This window comes from Semicossyphus pulcher, unplaced genomic scaffold (genome assembly GCF_022749685.1).
Source record: "Semicossyphus pulcher isolate SPU_LCO1_2020_fin unplaced genomic scaffold, fSemPul1.0.p SCAF_5, whole genome shotgun sequence".
Classification (NCBI taxonomy): domain Eukaryota; kingdom Metazoa; phylum Chordata; class Actinopteri; order Labriformes; family Labridae; genus Semicossyphus; species Semicossyphus pulcher.
In genome coordinates this window covers 6897549-6916996 of record NW_027211726.1, presented here as the reverse complement: position 1 = coordinate 6916996, position 19448 = coordinate 6897549, and the positions used below count along the sequence as shown (strand labels likewise).

The 19448-nt window shown below is 40.5% G+C and overlaps 1 protein-coding gene across 2 annotated transcripts; it reads left to right on the top strand.

The window, feature by feature from the left end:
• Positions 1 to 420: 420 nt before the first annotated feature.
• On the top strand, positions 421 to 19017 carry sfpq (splicing factor proline/glutamine-rich). 2 transcript variants are annotated; one of them, XM_069681484.1, is made up of 12 exons: positions 421 to 1327; positions 2018 to 2206; positions 2422 to 2723; positions 2847 to 2942; positions 3396 to 3592; positions 3748 to 3832; positions 4041 to 4152; positions 4271 to 4319; positions 4590 to 4687; positions 18158 to 18205; positions 18645 to 18729; positions 18885 to 19017. In XM_069681484.1, the coding sequence occupies exons 1-10, from the start codon at positions 521 to 523 to the stop codon at positions 18182 to 18184; spliced, it is 1962 nt and encodes a 653-aa protein (XP_069537585.1). In that variant the 5' UTR covers positions 421 to 520; the 3' UTR covers positions 18185 to 18205; positions 18645 to 18729; positions 18885 to 19017. The 2 variants fall into 2 exon arrangements, with proteins under 2 accessions (XP_069537585.1, XP_069537584.1); XM_069681483.1 differs by having other exon boundaries at positions 7380 to 18205.
• Positions 19018 to 19448: the final 431 nt, after the last annotated feature.

Genomic DNA, 19448 nt, shown 5'->3' with positions numbered 1-19448 from the left:
CTCAATGGTTTGCTCCAGGTTTACTCCAACGTGCAAGGCTTAGAAGCGTTGTCAAAATGATGTTAAAATTGCTGTAAAGCAATTCAGCTGCTGGTTTTGTGATATCTCAATAGAGATGATATAGAAATAGAAAAACACAGACATTTTCATATTGTGCAGTCCTAGTTTCGGTCATAACAAATATCTATAGAAATAATCGATCTTGTCGTTGATGGTCTCATTTGCTTTTGTAGGTCATATAAAGGCATCAGAATCACCAGTTTCATAAAACTCTTCACCTTTAATATTGCTTTTCTGGCTCCTGGAATTCAGACTGTGAAACCCCTGTGACTCCTCCTGCTGAGCAGCGGACCAATGAGCTGAGGAGGGCGGCTCTCGCTGTACTGGATAAAGAAAGACCTTCTAACACAACGACTAGTCGCCATTTTGTCGCCTGTATACACCGGTTCGACACCGTTGTTGCGCAGCAAATCTATAACGCTTTTAAATATTTTAATTCTTTTTGCTGTTTTACGGATCGATGTCTCGATTTACTAATAATCGCGGTGGCCTTGGGATGAATCAGTTCCAACAACGCAGAGGTGGTGGGCCCGGCGGCCCGATGCGAGGGGGGCTAATGGGAAACCCTCATTTCAGAAACCAACCTTACCAGAATCAAAACCAAAACCGGAGGGGACCAAATAATAACATGAACAGGCCGCCTAATCATGGACCACAGATGACTGCCCAGAAACCGATCATCCCACCACCGAGTCCCGGACCGGCTCTTACGATGAAAGGCCCGATGCAGCAGCAGCAGAAACCCGTGGAACAACAGCAGAAACCGGCACCGCAACAGCAGGAGCAGCAACAACAACAAGAAAAACCGACCACCCCTGCTCCTCAGGTGAAGATTGAATCTCCTCAGGCGAAGATTCAATCACCACCGCCGAAACCACTCATTACATCCCCTCTACCTAACCAAGCAAACAAGAATCAGAACCCGGATCAGCAACTGAAGTCCCCGGGAGAAAATGCTAACGGACAGCAGCAGAAGCAGCCTCCACACCCGAGCCCGAAATCAGGGCCACATCAAGGCCAGAGAACAGGACCACAGCAGGGCCAGAGAACAGGACCACACCAAGGCCAGAGAACAGGGCCACACCAAGGCCAGAGGTCCGGGCCATACCAAGGCCAGAGGACAGGACCACATCAAGGCCAGAGAACAGGCCCTCAACAAGGCCAGAGGACGGGGCCACTTGGGATGAGGGGAAAACTGGAACGAGATGAGGCGGAGAAGAGGCCTAGCAACAACGACGCAGCCGTTGGAGAGGAGGGCCAGACAGGGGTCTGTAGTCTTTGTATAAATTTTCTGCCGTTAAAGGCGTCGAATGCCATAGTCATTAGCTCGTGCGGTACGACTAACATGTTCATTTTGAATCACTGTGTAAGCCGTGCGGGCGGAGGTTTATTCCATGTTCTTGAAGGCCACATCAGTCGTTTGCATCAGCTAACGGCGGCACTGACGGTTACACAATTCAAAGGCACTCTAGTTTAGTCGCTCAAGCAATCCGCCATCTTGTCAAACGGCCCAACGGTAAAAAAAAAAAAAAAGTCAAACATTTAAAACAAAGAACACTAAGTACGCGTTTTTTGTTTAATCGTATTCGAGGGTTTTTCTTGTCTTACCTCGTGACTTTTTTTTGGGTTAAGATTAATCTGTAACGTAAGCTTTAAAATATAGGTCAAGTTTATTTTTCCATGGAGATCTTACAGTGCATGGGGGATGGGCGATGGTGGGTCGTCACGTTAATACGAACGTTATTCAAATTTAACTGATTTTGATATTTTTCACAAATGTACAATACACCAAAATACAAGATAACGTCTAACAATATACAGTGCAGGGAGAGACGAAACCCCCCTTTTTTTTAAATTGTCTTTATTATCGACGACTCTTTACGGTAAAAGTTTGACGGTATAATTTGGAGTGGCACAGATTCTCCTGAGAGCTTTAATTTTTATTATCTTTTAACAGGAGTTCAAGGCAACACTGTCCATGCTACTGAAACCTGGTGAGAAGACGTACACACAGCGATGCCGACTGTTTATCGGCAACCTGCCCAACGACCTCTCAGAGGAAGATTTCAAGAAGCTGTTTGCAAAGTACGGAGAACCCAGCGAAGTCTTCATCAACAAAAGCAAAGGCTTTGGCTTCATCCGACTGGTAAGATGTTCCCTCTTTAAACTATTATAGCTGCTAAGTTTGAGCTAAACTTACTAAATGCATACAATCATTTAAGAGGTCGATTTTTTTTATTGAATGCTATAAGGCACTTTTTGTGTAGGGTCGCAGCTAACAATTGTTAGCTGGTTATTTTAGGTTGATACATTGTTTTATTTAGGTTCCTCAAATATAATGCTGCATTTAATTTCTTGCAGGAGTCCAGAGCACTTGCAGAAATAGCAAAAGCTGAGTTGGATGACATACCGATGAAGGGCAGACCCCTGCGTGTCCGATTTGCCACTCACTCTGCAGCTTTGTCTGTGAAGAACCTGTCACCGTTTGTTTCCAATGAGCTCCTGGAAGAAGCCTTCTCACAGTTTGGAATGGTCGAGAGGGCCATTGTCATTGTAGATGACCGTGGGCGCTCCACAGGCAAGGGTATTGTAGAGTTTGCCTCCAAACCTGCTGCCAGAAAGGCCCTTGATCGGTGCAATGAGGGCGTCTTTCTGCTCACCACGTGAGTTAATTTAAAGCTCATTCTTTCATTGTTCTTAATCACTGATGCTCCTCCTTTTTAAAGAGAAAAGCTCAAAACCCTTGCTTATTTGTCTTTTCCTGTTGCTTGATTCATCCTTCTTAGGTCTCCTCGGCCTGTTGTTGTCGAGCCTCTTGAGCAGTTTGATGATGAAGATGGTCTCCCAGAGAAATTGGCACAGAAGAACCCCAGATATCAAGGGTAAGCAAATCAATTTTCATATTCAAAATACATTCGCCTTTTGTATGTAACTATAACTGTTTTGGATTTTAGCTGAGTAAGGTGTACTCAATTCTCAGACAGGCACCTTTTATTATGCAAAGTGTTGCTTGAAGTCATTGTGTGTAGGCAGCAGATGGTGAGATGTGGGGGTTGGTTCAGGGATTGCAGCTGTTAAAAATCAATCCTGTGTGGAGTGGCAGATGTTAATTTGGGTAAACAAATGGATGCAGGAGAAAGGATGTTGTCTGCAGTGCTTGTGTATTTGCAAAATTTAAAAATGGGGTGTTTCTATGAAAAATAGTTTTGGGGCTGATATGTCTTTCACTGTCTTAATATTTTTGATACTATGTAAATATTGAGAGTTAACTTTTTGTAAAGTGGCTTTATGTTATTCCATCTATGGGGACTAAATATAAATATTACGTTTTACAGGGAGAGAGAGGAACCTCCTCGTTTCGCACGTCCCGGCACTTTTGAATTTGAGTACTCCAAGCGCTGGAAGTCCCTGGATGAAATGGAGAAGCAGCAGAGGCAGCAGGTAGAGAAGAACATGCGCGAGGCTCGTGAGAAGCTGGAGAGTGAGATGGAGGATGCTTACCATGAGCACCAGGCCAACCTGCTCCGTCAAGGCAAGTTTAGTGGTTTTATTGTCTGGTTACAGAAAGAAACGTGCATGTTGCGCTATTATTTTCCTAATGGTTACTTCAAGGGGAGATGTAGATTACTCTATGGAAAGATCTTAGTTTTTAAGTGCCACAATTAACTGTTTGTTTTGTCCTTTCAGATCTGCTGAGGCGACAGGAGGAACTGAGGCGCATGGAGGAGTTGCACAGTCAGGAGATGCAAAAGAGGAAGGAGATGCAGCTCAGGTATTTCTGTTTAATGGATTTCTTTTTGTTAGTGGAGGATGTTATTCATTAATGTGTCGTACTCTGTCAGAGATTGTATATTGCAGCTCCGTTGCACTACGCTACATCCTTTACCATGTACCAATTGTTCTCTATTGTCATTAGTAATCTGATTTGTTAATAGTTATGTTTAGCTTGGATGGCATTTGACTCAATAATTTCTTAACAGACAAGAAGAAGAGCGTCGCAGGCGGGAGGAGGAGATGCTTCGCAAGAGGGAGATGGAAGAGCAGATGCGGCGCCAGCGTGAGGAAAACTACAGGATGGGCAACTTCATGGATGTGAGTTCATATTCATATTAGAATAAAGGAAAAAGTGTATACAATAAAGTGAGGTACGTTATAAGTATTTGCCTGGTTTAATAATTGCCCCCTTTTCTCGCTCTCTTTTTAATTGCAGAGGGATAGGGAAATGAGAATGAACTCCGGTGGATCAATGGGCATGGGTGGTAAGTTGTTTTTCAGTCATTGCAATGAGTTTTATAACTTACAAAGTAAGGGGAGGTGCGGAGAGTGGGCTTGATGCCATATATTAATATACTAGTACGTTAGCATATGTATTAATTGAATACAGTAAACTAGTACATTCAATCAATAAATTCAACATCACAACAAACTACAGCCTCCAGCATGTTCGCCTCCAAAATTGTGTACGACCAGTATGACCTATTTCCAGTGCAGTATGTGTACTTGACTTGTTTGCATGTCGTTTCTCTAAGATATGTCCTTTGGTGCAGCCAACCAAAAGTTCCCTATGGGTGGAATGGGACAGCAGGGAATGGGAGCATCTCCAGGCGGCCTGATGGGCAACGAAATGGTAACGTATCCCACTTTTAGGACAATCAGTAGTTAATGTAGTTTGTCTTGGGCTTTTCTCTGTGTTGGTTTCCCAGCTGACTTTAAACAGGACGGCCAGCTGGCCATGCAGAATGGGAGAATATGAATGCTTTGTGTTCCCAGCTGTCTTCAGACGGCTTGCTGTTTGTTGAACGTGACAGATTTGCTGCCTGTCTGTGAGGGTTTCTATCAATGACGAGCCAAGCCCCCTCAGTAACCTTTACCCGAGTCTTAAGGCTTTCCAGCTACAAAACCGTCAACCTGCACTAAATCATAAGACATTGCACTCATTGTTCTTTCTGACAGCTATAGACAGACATCAGACATGGCTCTGCACTCTTATCACACTGTCTGTGTAGTTGATTGCTATTGCAAGCCCTGTCTCCTGTGAGTGTGACAGGCACTTTTACTTGACCTGAGGCAGAATGGCAACTACCACTGTTTTTTCCCCCGGAACAGTTGACGCTTTTTAGGTTTTGAATCACCTTCTCTAACCGTACCAGCAGTTTTGTGTATCACTCGTCACAGGCAGAAATCAGGTTGTATATGAATTGTGTATTATTAGGTGGCAATGTGAAGTCCTGTTCAAAGCTCCTTTTGCGCTACAACCAATATGGTTCCTGAACCAGCAACCTTTACCTTCTCACCAGCATCTTTTTCAGTAACTGAGCATTTAAAATGCTTTTAGTGCAGGCTGACGGTATAAGATTGAAATTTCATTTAAACATTTAAGTATAATGTAATTGCAGGGTTGATTGACGGGGGCAGGCAAAGTCTTGAGACCATTTCTGTTAAGGATGACATTGGTGGTTACTGGATTTTGCTTGATCCATGCTTCAAGCAGATCTGTAGTAACAATGTTAGGCTTGTTTCTGAATTACAGTCGACAGTAAAAACCGTTCATTTGCGTGAGCAGGTCCTGAATGAAACACATGACTTAGCTTTTTAATCAAGCTTTGGAGTTTGTTTTTGCTATACAGCATATGCTTCAACTTGGCTAACTATTAGCACTTAACATGTGTAGCTTGTCACAAATCAAACCTTTGTTCACTCATGCTTAGAATTGCGTGGCCTTAATTTAATTTCAAGCAGCATTGCCCATGATGTCGGATCACTTTGAAACACTGGTTTTATATTCACATCTCAATGTCAGTTCAGTAAGAGTCTTAAGTAATTCAGATCCAGTCTCTCTACTACTTCATATTTATGTCCTTTTCTAACTATGTTGGTGCATTGTAGCTTATTGTTGTTCATCATTTAGAAAGCCCCCTCTCACTGGTGGGTTTTGGCTTGTGAGAGGCCTTTTATCACACTGTTCAAGTTTCAAAGCCATTATCAGAGTTGGAATTTAATGGGCATATCTGTTTGAAAAATAGTTGTGCTAAATTACTTCTATGTTTATGGTTTACTGTGCTCAAGCTCAAATATTCTACACAGAGCACAGTACTGATACTTCAGATTCTGCTCACATTAAGGACACTTAGTTAAAAATCCTCAATTGTTTCTTTCTGCTGCCAATAATATCAATAAGGAGACTTGAGAACTGATATAATTCTGTTAAGAACTTGTTATAGTTGCGCTCGGCTTTTATCGCAACCAAATATCACAGTAACAGTAATGCAATGTTGCAAAGCCTTCAACAAAGGGTAACTTAATTTATGTGTCTATTTTCTGTTCTTTTTTCAAGAAACCTCCATCAAGAGGTTCATATAGTTATCGACTTCCATATAAAATGTTCATGAATAGGGCTGCCCCTATAAGTCTAATACTGGACTTATTGATCTGGAATTTTAGGCCAAATTTCGAGAAGTGTCCTCCTAGAAAACAAACGCACCTGGTGATTACACCAGGTAGAAATGATGATGATATACATTTCTCATAAAGATAATCATTCTCTCTAATCAACTTCAAAAGGGACTGTATTTCAGGAGAGGCTGCAAGATGATTTGCTACAAGCTTGTTTTTAGGTTCTCAGCTTATTTTAACTTATTTTAGGCACAGGAAACCTTGACTGTTATTGTTTACAGGGTTTTAATGGTAGCCGAGAAATGCCGCCTCATTTAGCACACTAGCTGATTTAACCCTTCCTCCGTTATATGATATCGTTAAAGAAGACAGTTCGGTGACTTGAAGCACTAAGAAAGTAGTCAGCTGGAGATTTTCAACATGTAAAACATGAGCCTCTTGTTGATTGACATAGGAGCTAGGTGTGCAGTGAACTGGAAGAAAAAGTGTTGTATTGAAACACCAACCAGTTTGACTGAACAAATTCCGATTGGGGTACAGCCCTAGTCATGAAGGGATAACAATGGTCAGCATTTTAAAAAATGCTAGACCAAATACCTAGTAAACACTACAGCATAGTCTTGGCATGCTCAGGAGAGACCATATTAGGTAGGCACTGACTAACGAAAGCATTACCCTCTCTTCCTTTTCCGTATGTAACCTGTGGCACCTGTGGACCTTCATATTGGAACGAACCGTTTCTTCGGATGTGTCTCCTGCTGGTTGTGTTGTAAATCTGCTCACAATATAAAACGAATCACCTCTATTACCACACCCTTTTTGTACACTTCCATATGGACATGAACTGTGTGCTCGCGCACTGAATACAACCATACTTTATTCTCCACCTTTCTATCTGCCTCCCTTGCAAAATTGACTCCCTACAGCGCAATGAGCGCTTTGCCCAGGGTGGTCCTAGGGGAATGGGTCCTGGTAATGCCGCGTACGGCAGAGTCCGTGAGGAGTTTGATGGTCCAACTAAGAAGCCCCGTTTTTAAACGCTGCTCTTTGACGCTTGAAGCAGCAACATTTGTACAGATTCTCCAAAACAAACGCTTCTTTGTATTTAAGTTTAAATTGTTGCATTTTAGCCTGACAGGTTGCTTTTTTTCACAAAGTCAATATTTTCATTTTTTATTTTGTATTGTCAGTAGTAGTATGGAAAGATCGATCACCCTTCTGTGGTCTGGTAGCTCTTTCTGACCCATGTATAATTTCTTTTCTAGATGTACTATGCTCTGTAAGTCTCCGTGAAGTGATAATTGTAAAACTTTTCTCTACTCTATGGCTGTGTTTTGTGCCATACCTTTGGAGTCAAAGCATGTATTACAATAAAGAGACATTGGTTCTATCAGGACAACCCTTTATAATTTATTCCTAAAACTTTAAAGATAGAGTATTTCTAGTAAAAAACAACAAAATCCCAACAATTGGATTGATTACATGAATGATATGGTGTGGATATACTTAACACATTAGGGCTTAAAGGGTCTGTGTGTCATCTTTGCTGCTCTCCTGATATCTATTGTTCGGCAATGCGAATACTACATCTTGGTCCTTTGCCATTTTACTGTACAGGAGTTTACTCCTTTTCAAGCATAAGTAATCCAGCAGGGGCTTAGGCAGTGCAACAGGCACGAGTAAGACATTAAGAATTGGCCAACAAGTCTATGGACCAGACTGCACTTATGATTGAACTGCACAAGAGACTCGGAAGTTTTAATGTTTCGACTAACAACAAGGTTGAATCAAATTTAAGACGTGTGTTTTTTAAGTGGTTGCACTGACTTGCGCTTGTTATTGGAATTCAATAACTCTTTTTACATACATGCTTCAGGAAAGCAGAAATATGATGCATAGAACCTTTAAGAAAGCCTGTGGTAGTGGGGTGTGTGTGTGTTAGTGAATGGCCTTTTTAAAGGACTCATTCTGCTCATATCAAGTCCTCGGTCTGTCAGTGACACAGTCCTTTATTAGCGTGTCTTGTGGATGTTCAGAGACTGGTGTTATTGACTATGTTTTCATGCAGTCTAACAATAATAATCACAAAAATTGTAACGTCAGGCACCTCGCTCATCTGTGCTTACACTGTTGTTGGCAAAATTGTCAGTTCTCCTGAATTGACCAAGTAGCAACATCTGGGCTGAAGAATTGAGCCAATGCAAAAGTGCCAAAGTTTCTCAGATAGAGGCTCACTTTGAAAGCTAGTCGACCCCATAGAGGTCTATGTTAAAATGCCTGAAATACACATGTTAACAGCCTGCTCCAAGACATTTAGGTTTTGAACTCTTTCCAATTTCCTCATTCATGTCAAAAGTGCAGGGATTAAATTTTTTTTGAAACTGCCATAAAATTGGACTATTTTGGGCATTGCCTCTGTTAATATGGGTCACTGGACCTAACCTCTTGGATGTCGCTTCTGATTTCCAAAATCTGACATGGCGACTGCCAAAGTGAACGCTACAAAAGATTAGTTCAGAAACCGATGGGCGACATCATGTTGACATCAACTTTTTTTAGCCTAAAAGATTTTGTTGACGTTTGTATGTTTGTATTACGCTCTTGATCTCAGTTATGCTTTTTGCAGTGAGATCAGAAAATATGACAGCCCCAGCGGGAAAGTGCTTCAATGTGTAGATATTGGCCAGTTGAGGTTTAGAAATAAAGGTCTAGAATTTTTGTCCAGTCCTCAACAGTCTTTAAAAAAAACTGGCCCCGATATAGAACATTGAGCGTACATGGTCCAGCCATTAGGTCTGGACCAGGTGTTGTTGGCTGTTTAGTTGGAACCTGGCTACTGTGTGGGTGAGAAAGATAGTCCTTTACTGACCTGCATGTAAACACAGTCATATTAACATGTTTTTACATAATAGCTGAAGAGTTTGTGTTTTTTAAAGACAAATGAAAGAAGTAAAGAACATGCATTTTTTTAAAGTGGATATCCAAACCGAATATGTGGTATATGTGCCTTTGCATGCCTGCAAGGGCCGCACTTGGACTTTTGGTTATCCCGCTTCAACGCTGACCCAAATACATGTTTATGTTTAACTGAAGTATAAATATCTATAGATAAATACAGGAACCTTTATTTTCCAAAACCCCCATCTTTATACTGCAGGAAAAGTGACTCCTACATTACACTAGTATAATTTTAGGATTTACAGTTTTCTGACTCCTGATTCCTGTTATCCAAGTACTACTTCATTCACTGCGCAATGATTGTGCTCCACCTGTAAGAAGACAAGACGTTTTGTTTCTGTGCCCTGGCTTCCAGGGGTACGAGGAAGGTAAACTGCATCGATTGTGGCTCGTACTTTTCTGCTACATATTGGCTGGCTATATGCATTCTCCAGCTAGTGATTTTTTTTATTTTTACTTTTTATTTTTTAACATCTCATCACTACAGAGAAGGAAGATCACTTTTTGTTTTTTGTAAAGATATTTTCTGGTAGTGTTGGAAGTTTTTTTTTTCCCAGCATGCTCTGCAGCTAAGCTGTTGGTAAAATACGAGCCCTGCTGTGTAGCTAAGGCACTTTGGTGCTTCCTTTGATTTGTTGTTTGTTACCCATTTAACAGCAAACACACCATCTCATTGTGCATCACATAATTCAACTCCCTTTCACCAGCAACCTTCTGTGTTTCTGAAGACCACTAGTGTAATTTGTGGCAATGTAACAAGAGCCCACAATGATCAGAGACTTTTAACAAACTTATGATAACCTTTTTACACATCCTGCCATTCAACGCCATGAAAATGGGGGATAGAAGCATAAATGCATTTAAAAGGCATAATGCTTACTATTAATTACCAGGCATTTATTGATAACCATTTGTCTGATTTTTGAAAGTGGGCCTTACTTTAATTATCGTATAAATTAAGATGTCCTTGATGTCATTTTTTTACCCTGCTGCCTACATTGGCACTCCCAATGAAACATGTCAGTACCTGTTTGAGGTGTTTGACTTGACTTTGGCATTAAATGGACTCTGGCTTGCTTTAGCAAGCAATTCTTAAGAGTTATGTGGTAGGAGGAAGTGGATGGTAAAACTGAGTAAGTATTTTTGTATTAATTACAAATTTAAGATTAAGCACATTTAAAAACAAGACATTGTTGCACCTCCCTGTGTTTTAACTATTGAAATGGAAACTATCCTGAGTGATGAAGCAGGTGTATCAACATTATGTTTAGATTAAAAAAAATATCTTAACAGTGCAGCTTCTAATATAACTCACAATGCCTACCATATGTGAATTGTCAAAAATGAATTGAAACCAAGATTAGCTTTCTGCTCCACATTTTATAGTCCATTGCATAATGCTATTTTATTGATAAGTGTTTGGATTTGATAAGATTTGGACCTGTAAATTAATGAGTACTTGGCTATTTAAAAATTTAAGAGAACTACATACGCTGCACTGTTATACACATACGTTATACACAAGAATTTTTAGATGCTATAAAAAGTATCCACATCCTGCATGTGGCATCTGATATAGTAGCAAAACACATCTGACGTGGCCACAGAACAGAGGATGACGGATACTAGATTAATCTGGTAATAGCATTGGAAGGCATAGACTGTTTGTTTGCAATGTTCCGTGTTTTTGTTGTTCACATTTTTTCTTTAACAGGTTTGACCGGCTTTAAAGATTGTGGACTGTCGAGGAATTTGTGGCTGTATAGCGTGGACTCAGAAATCTCTTAGCAAGGAAAACTAAACCCTGGAATTATGAAATGACTTTAGATTGAGCAACAGAACCCCATAAAGTGGATTGGAACAGAACACCAAAATTCCTAATATCCATCGGGATCAATAAAGTATCTATCTACCATACTGAGGAGGAAAAAAGGGTGCCAAAATATGCCCGTAGGTTTAGTGAGTATGGACGGATAGTATGGCATAGATTCTGACGAGCTCTGCAGCATCCCTTTTGAATGACTTTTGTTACCCTGCAGATAAAATGACTACATGGGTAAAACCCAGGATTATTATTTTTAAATGAAAGACAAAATCATTATCATTAATTTCTACGTCGTTGTAACTTGGTTGGTTTTGAAAAACATTTTCAAATAATTTTGTGAAGAATGTAGATCCTTAAATGTCACATTAATGGAGAAAAAAAGAGACGTTAAATTGTTTTAGTTTACTTTAGGAAATCCTTTCAAAAGTATTTACAATTTAACATGTATGTGAGTCGTCAGTGTGACAAATTACCTCGTCTTCTAAATAATGTTGCAGTTGCATAGCTTGCTGCTCCGTGGGAAGTGAAAAATATTCTACTGCTGTTTCTGTTCACAGCATGGTATTGGCTCTACCCAACTCTACTCGCTTGGATCTGGTGCTGGAACTACTTTTCTCTTCTTTGTATTTCTTTAATAGTTCCTGCTCACCGGAGGCAGAGCTCCTAGCTCAGCATCCTAGTGAAGCTGCATAAAGCAAATGTTTGTTGCCCGTCTTTTGTTTCTTCAATGTGACGCAAAAGGCAGTGTCTGAACACAACGTGAGGACTCGTTGAACTTACGAGATCTACGTCTATCTTGTGAACATGTATCTCAGATCTTTAACTCGACACAGCTGCTGCTGCAAACCGCTCCATCAAGCTTCAGAGTGGTGGAAGAGTCTGTGGAAACACAGGCAAAATTGCCATCACAGACCACTTAACCATGACCACAAACCTTGTACAGACTGTCCTTTGACAAGTGATTGACATTCTCTCCGACCTATCGTTGGTCTGCAGTGTTTCACATCACCTTTTTGTTTAAGCTCAGAGTGCTTGGAACCCCAGCTGAGGTGATGCCAAAACATACAGGCCATTATCTAAAACTTCTTCTAGTGGAAAACCAAAAATGTTTTCAAAGATACCATGCAGTGGAAACGAGACGAATGTAAAATGGGACTCCTTTTGTACACCACTATGCCAGACTGAGTTTCTGAAGAGTTAAAGCAAACAAATGAGCTCAGTCTGTAACCAGTTTATAACTGTTTCTTGCTTCATTCGGGTTAAATCTCTTGAAGCAGACTTGTACTGTTTTTACATGATTAATTTAACTGAATTTTTACACTTTTCACCAGTTGTGAAAGGTTTAAGTTTAGTTGTTTTTAATCACTATTAAGACTGACAGGGAGAATTTGGATATATTTATTACCTGATGAAGAAAAATATTGCTTTTGTCACTGCAGATATTAAAAAAAGAGGCCGAAGAGATGACAGACAACTGGATGATGTAAGACGACATAAACTGCTAGCAAACTGCTTTCAGATGTGCTGCAGCCACCGTCTGACGGTAGTACCTCATTACAACGATGTGCTGGAAAAAACGATTTAACGATGAAATAATAGTCATTAATTTCCAAAAAAATTTAAAGTTAATGCGACTATAAGCAAATCATGACTCATCCCTGATGAATATGGTCAGTGTAAACCGAGGCTTGAACAGCTAGCCTTCTCCTTTTTTAGATGTCATCTGAACAACCTGAAAAATAGTCCGGCAAGTACTTCTTGGCGTACCCGATTGTTAATTTGAAAACTTGTAATGTTATGTCTGTGTGTTGGTGTTGTGTACAATTTGTTTTTCTTTAACAGGTTTCGTCTTTAAAGGTGTTGGACTATGAAAAGGAACTTTCCAAACCAAGAAATTCTCTTCAAGAGATGTAGTTATTGAAAAGATACAACCCTTGAGAACCAAATCCTAAACCTATTTTTGATTATGTATTGTCCTAGGTTGTGGCTCTGTAGCCTGTACAGTAGTTTGTCAAGTTGCAAGACAAAAATTGTAACCTTTGCATTTTCTTCCCCAAAGTAAACACGATTGAACTGACTGTGCCAAGATCACCTAGCTGCCCCTATTGTTCAGCACTTTTTCACTTTGTTATATTGGTAAAATGGGAAACCAAAACTTTGATATGTTTAGTTGACAGTTCATAGTAAAGATTGTTTAAAGGTGGTGCTTAGCACATTTAATAGACTGCACAGTGACTGTATCAAGAGTCTTTCTAACAAGCCCCCCCTATGGCCAACCCAGTTAAACTTTATGATATTGAAGGAAATGAAGAAAATTAAAATAATTCTGATAAAGAACATCTCTTGATGTTCTTGGACTTGATTTAAAAGGATGTGCCAAGAATTCTCCAGACTGCTGTGCATTGGCATCAAAACAAGAATGTCCCCACTGCAGCATATTTGACTTAAACAGTCTTAAACAGTGACACATTTTAGGAATAGTTTTAGCTTCAATTTGTTGTGCCAACTGGTGCTGGTCTAGTTTCTTAAGTTTGCACAGCTGGGAACCAGAACTGACCCGTAACCTGCAATTACCTCAGACAGCTCCTGACCTGCCATGTCTGTGATTAAACACACCCATGGCTAGTGCTTTATGCATCCATTTTTTAGGTACTAGCTAGCAGCCATCCAGCATTGCTGTTGGATCAGTGATGTCTCATTATTTGACTTTATGTAAATCATTGTAAGACTCCTTTTTAGGTGCCAAAATTTGTCAATGTATGCAAGTGGAGGACTGTTTGGGGAAAAATAACATGGATGTTACGTGGCAGACTAGTATTTTCAACATCTAAATTAGCTCTAAATATTGAGCCCAAACAGTCATTTTCAGATCTGATTTTTGCAGGAACATTGTACACACTGGCTTACTGCCTGTATTTAGTTCATGTTTACCCCTCCCTTTACCTTTTTGAATTTATTAAAATGTTTCCGTTCCTGCGGCTACCCTTTACCTGTGGGTACCTGAGCCTGTACAGGACTCTAAGGAGTTATCCATTTAATAATAATAATAATGGCCCCATGACTTTTAACCTTCCTGTTGTAAAGAAATCTCACAACCCTCAAAGCTGATGGCAGAAGCTGCACTTGTAGACTCGAAAAACCTCCTTTTCACCTACCTACATGAAGCACCGAGTCCACCTTACGGTTGAGGAGAGGATGGAGTGTTGTGCCTGCGTGATTGTGTGTATGTTTCATGTCTTTGGGTAAATGAGAGGTGTTAGCTGCTGTCAGCCAGCTTGTCAGAGACGGGCTGCTCCAGTCCACAGTAGAGGCTCTTCTCTGCAGTTGGGTTACATTGACGATGAGTAGAAGTCAGTGGACAGTAAAGCCTGGACATGTTTGCACTGCAGCCAGAGGTATGCTTACACAGATCAGCTGAACAAGTAAGGTAAGTGTCCCATCCATGTTTATAATACCAGATGCACAGTGTCTCTTCTCTCTGTCCTCTTTATACCCCGTCATTGCTCACAGTGACTTTCACAGGGCTTCTGGCATCACACTTGCAAAGAATGGCATCACAGTGCAGATCTCTGTTCTTCAACCTTTTTTGTGTGTGCATGTGACAATGCATTATAGCCCGTACTGTGTGTGTGTGGTTGTAGTACTTTGGCTTCTCTGTATGTATGACTGAGTCACTGGTTCAACACTACAGTTTCTAACACGTGTGGCATACAGTGCTGGAAAAACTACAAGCGAAGAGTGGGTATCCTGTTCTTATTTCCTGGCTTTGCTTGAAGTACTGAAGCAACATGAAACATGAACTTATAGCAGTCAATCTTGTGCATCTGTACAAGATATTACAGCAGTATATTCTGTCTGTCAGCATGTGCTGATGTCGTTGGTGATTGTCGTACCATTTTTAAAAGGTCTTTAGCAATGGTTGTGTGCAACAATTCACAGAAGAAATTGAGTCAAGCTCTTATTTTTCACAAATGCTGTTTTTTGTTCAAGAAGAACTACTGGTTTGAAATATGTCTGCTTAGGACACCTTTAATATATTTGATAACATTCTGGCTTTTTAGCCTTTTTGGAAATTAAAGCACAAATTTGAAAGCTAATATTTTGTTTTACAAACTCTTTTTTTTTAACAGTAGTTCTTGTTTGGATTTATTTAAATCATGCAAAGCATTTAAACTGTATTACTTTATTTAATCTAAAGACAAAGTGTAGACTTTGCATAAGAATTGGGCTGGTAAAAAACATTCAATTGGGTTTCATATCAAGCCAACTCTGCAACTCTTGCCAGTAATGCTGCGTTCCAGACAACTGGGAACTTGAGAACTTCCCAGTAGAAATATCCGACTTCCGAACTTTACGTTTTCCAGAATAACTTTCAGAGATTATTTATAGTAACCAGCTACTTTATCACATTGGCAACATTTCTTATTAGAATGTTCATGCAGAATATGTGTTACTATATGATGGTAGCTGTTATTTAAAATAAATGCAGGCAAATATGTTGCCTTGCTTTACAGTCGATGGTTTACCATTAACGATGTGCCTCTCCTTGGGTGCGGCCATTGTTGTGTGACGTCACACATCTGATTCCCTGTGAGATCAGGTTAGATGAATCTGTTCTGAGTTCACAAGTAGGAACTTTGAAAAGTGTTCCAGAGGATTTTTTCTAGTCTGAGGTTGGAAAAACTCGACTTTCAAGTTGTCTGGAACGCAGCATAAATTGCGTGAGGTCTTTCAGACACTAGTGGCTTTGTTATTCTGTTAAACAATCAATCTACATCCCTGAACACTCCAGGCTGCTTTTATAATTTGCCACTCCTGTGCACACATTTAAAGCAATTTCAGCTGGGACCAAACCGGCAAGGATATCAATCCAACTCTACATTTCCCTGACCGTGGCAACTTCCTGAATTGCTCAATCTGTTGTCGCTGCTCCTGACTCACTCAGTCTCTGGCTGTGAAACTCTAAACAGTAGTCTTTGGTGGTACTGGGTTGGGATGTGTTTGCAGTTTAGAAATGAAACTTGTCACATACTGCTGGGGTTGCTCTGGGTGGGATAATCAACAACTGATTAGAGCAGTTTGTCTGTACTTTGATCTTTAGACCACAATATTTGACTTTTTGTGTTTTTGTAAATTGAGTTTAACGAAGGGGGAGGGGTCTTCTCTTAAAATGCAAATATTTAAATTCAAACTGTTTCAGGCAATTTCTCTTTGCTTTCACTTCAACCTCTGTCTATATTGTAATGCAAACATTTCACCTCCTATTAACATCCATTAGTACATGGACAAAGGAATGGTTAAAATCTGATTTGGCATGCTCGTAAAGGTGCCGAACACGGCCTACATTTGAAGCTCAAAAATTTGAAGCCCACCAGAAAATGAGCTTTGCTTCATAGAAAACGTGACATACTTTGTCATGTCATTTAAAAACTGACTGAGGAATACTTTCCCCATGTGCTTGCATGGTAGAAAAGACATCTGAGGTGATGTTCAAACAATTTCCCAGTACAAACACTTAAATAGCCATTCAATTCTAAAGTTGAGACACTCATTAATAGCCAAATTCAGTTTTAGTTGAATGTGTAGAAATTCCTGAAAATCTGGGTAATATTGTCGAACTCTTGTTCTGTCTGTTGCAGTGAATCTTCTATTACTATTAAATGGTGAACCACATTTAAATGGCTGTTATACTTAAAGCAGAGGCTGTAACTTAATGTGCTGAATAAACAATAATAAACAAATCTCAATTCAGTCCGAACACAACAACAATAGTGTCTACACCACAAAAAGGCCTACTAATAAAACCGCAAGACTTCCATATATTCCATTAATAGATGATCAGTGAAAACTGATGTAGTGACTCCCCTATATGATGGTTCTTTGTTTGAGGTCGCAGTGGATGGTGGTAGGACATGTATACCAGAGTTTGTTTTTTGATCTCTTGTCGTTGTTTGTGGAGAGCAACAGGAAAAGTCAGACTTTTTAGTACTTCTTCTATGACTTCCGCAGTAACGCTGGACTTTATTGCTTCTCCTTTCTCCTCTCAGTACCTCTTACTGCTCATATTTTGCCGTTCTTCCTGATGAACCTGAATGACCTGTCATGCCAGTGACCAGCCAGAAAAAACACAGCACAACCTGCTTGTACGTAGGTCTTGTAGCTGTGAAAGGACCGTGGTGATACCTGGAGTTTGTGTCTCACAAGATCTGCCCGAAAGGGAATTACACTGTGTTTTGCCAATGCCATGAATCAAGCCCCCTGGTGGCTGTAAAGATGTATCTCTGCACTGTGATCCATTTTCTACCTAAAACTCAAGCCTGAATGGCGCCAATCTTTTCTGTATCCCGTCTCTGAGTGTGATGCCAGAACAACCCTTTTTGCCTCTTATGGCTTTATTTAAAAGGGCACTGCCCAAAGTCTGCGAGACTGACACTGAATAGCCCGAGTCTACTCCTGTAAAGGTTACGGTGCAGCTCCCAGCTCTTTTGGGGATTGTGCATCAACAGCCCTGATGTGTCCGTAAGAAGTCCAGCTTCATAAGGCTCTGTAACAGAATGTTGTCATGACATTTTCCCAACTCCTCTGCGGTTTGTAAACGAATGGATCTACTTCAGGGTACTGTTCGCCTTTTTTAAGATATACCTGCATTTTAACTTCATACAACACATTCCTCCTCAAAGTGACACGAAGAGTTGATTACTAGTGACGCACATTGTAACATAACATGTTTAATAACCAACACTCCACTGCCACAAAAGAACACGCACACACAAAAACTCAAGAGGCACAGGTTGTCGTTCAATTTAAAGTGTGACAACCTCACAACAGTCGTGGTATTTCTAACAAACCAAAAACACAGTAGTGCTAGTCACGTGTTTATCCGTTCACTGCCAGGCTCTCATTGTTTGTTTCTTGCCACAGGAGCCTCGAGCTGTGGAAGGAGGATGACGACCCACATCGTTTAGCACGGTAAGATCCACAGTAGTGTGTAAGGAACATTCAAATGTTGTGCTAGTTGCAGCTAATGGAGCCTCCTGCCTCATGCGTCGGCCATTGAGATTAAAAGTGTTGCATGTAATCTTCAACCCTTCTCATTGTGACATCAAAGTCAGACAACTGCAGCTTAGGGAGGAGCTGCTTGACAAATTTGATCTGTTAAATTGTTTGAATGCCTTCTCCCTCGGTCTGTTCTGTTAAACTTGTCTGGGTGAAACTACTTAAACATTCCTGTGTTTGCATGATAATTGGTGACATGGTAACTTACAGCTTAGCTCTGCCCAACTTCAACCAGATGTCCCATCAGCCTTTTTAATTAACAAAGCCAGTAAAGGTCTCGAGGCATTCTAAGAAGTCGTGGGTTCATTGTTTAAGTTGAGTAACAGTTGGTCTTTTCTTTCTTGTTTTGTAGGTAAAATGAAGACTGATGTCTGATTAAAGCCAGAGCTGCAGGAGTACCAGCGACTACACTGTGGTGACACCAAGACGACATCCATGTTAGTTGTGTTGTGATCTATCAGTCAGACGTGGAAATGAGAAGTGTGCAATAAAGTAACGAGAACAATGCATTTAATGAAACTGATTTTGATGTAAGCTGTTAAAATGGCATTTTAGTTTAATCTCCACTAAAACCAGTTTTCTGTCTTTGCAGATCTGCAGGCGGAGAAGCGGGTGCAGTACCAGGAGGCGTCCAGCAGAGGAACAAACAGCCTGCAGTCCAGAGGAGAGATGCACTGTTTGTTTTTACTTTAGTATATAAGTTTAAATAAATGACACAAACCTGACTTGTTCTTTTGTATTTCTTACTGTGCAGATGATCACCTAATTATTTATAAGACAGTTTTGTTGACGTTCAGTTAATGAATGTAACCATGATGATGCATTTTATCCACACTCCAAACGTTCCAGCTGAGCAGCTGATGAATTACCCCTCAGCCTACCTTCAGTCTTGCCTCAGTGCCCCTGCTCAGAATCAAGTCCAGTTACAATTAAGGGTAAAGGTGCAATGTTTCCGCTGCTGGATCACCCTTGTATCCTGAGGGTTGGCTGTCAACGCTGGAGGAGGTCCAGCCTGGAAGGGAGCAAGGTGATACGGAGCAAGGAGGAGCCTGAAGGCGGGAGAGGAGGTTTAATGTGGGTCAGTTTGGTTTGTCTGACCTGAGCTGCACCCTCTTACACTCTGTGACCAACAGCTAAGCACACAGCTACAAGATAA

Excerpts from the sequence above, each read along its gene's own strand:
- sfpq (XM_069681483.1), top strand. The coding sequence starts at position 521 with ATGTCTCGATTTACTAATAATCGCGGTGGCCTTGGGATGAATCAGTTC. Across the intron at positions 2,207-2,421 it reads GCTTTGGCTTCATCCGACTG|GAGTCCAGAGCACTTGCAGA; the intron begins GTAAGATGTTCC and ends AATTTCTTGCAG. Across the intron at positions 3,593-3,747 it reads GGCCAACCTGCTCCGTCAAG|ATCTGCTGAGGCGACAGGAG; the intron begins GCAAGTTTAGTG and ends TTGTCCTTTCAG.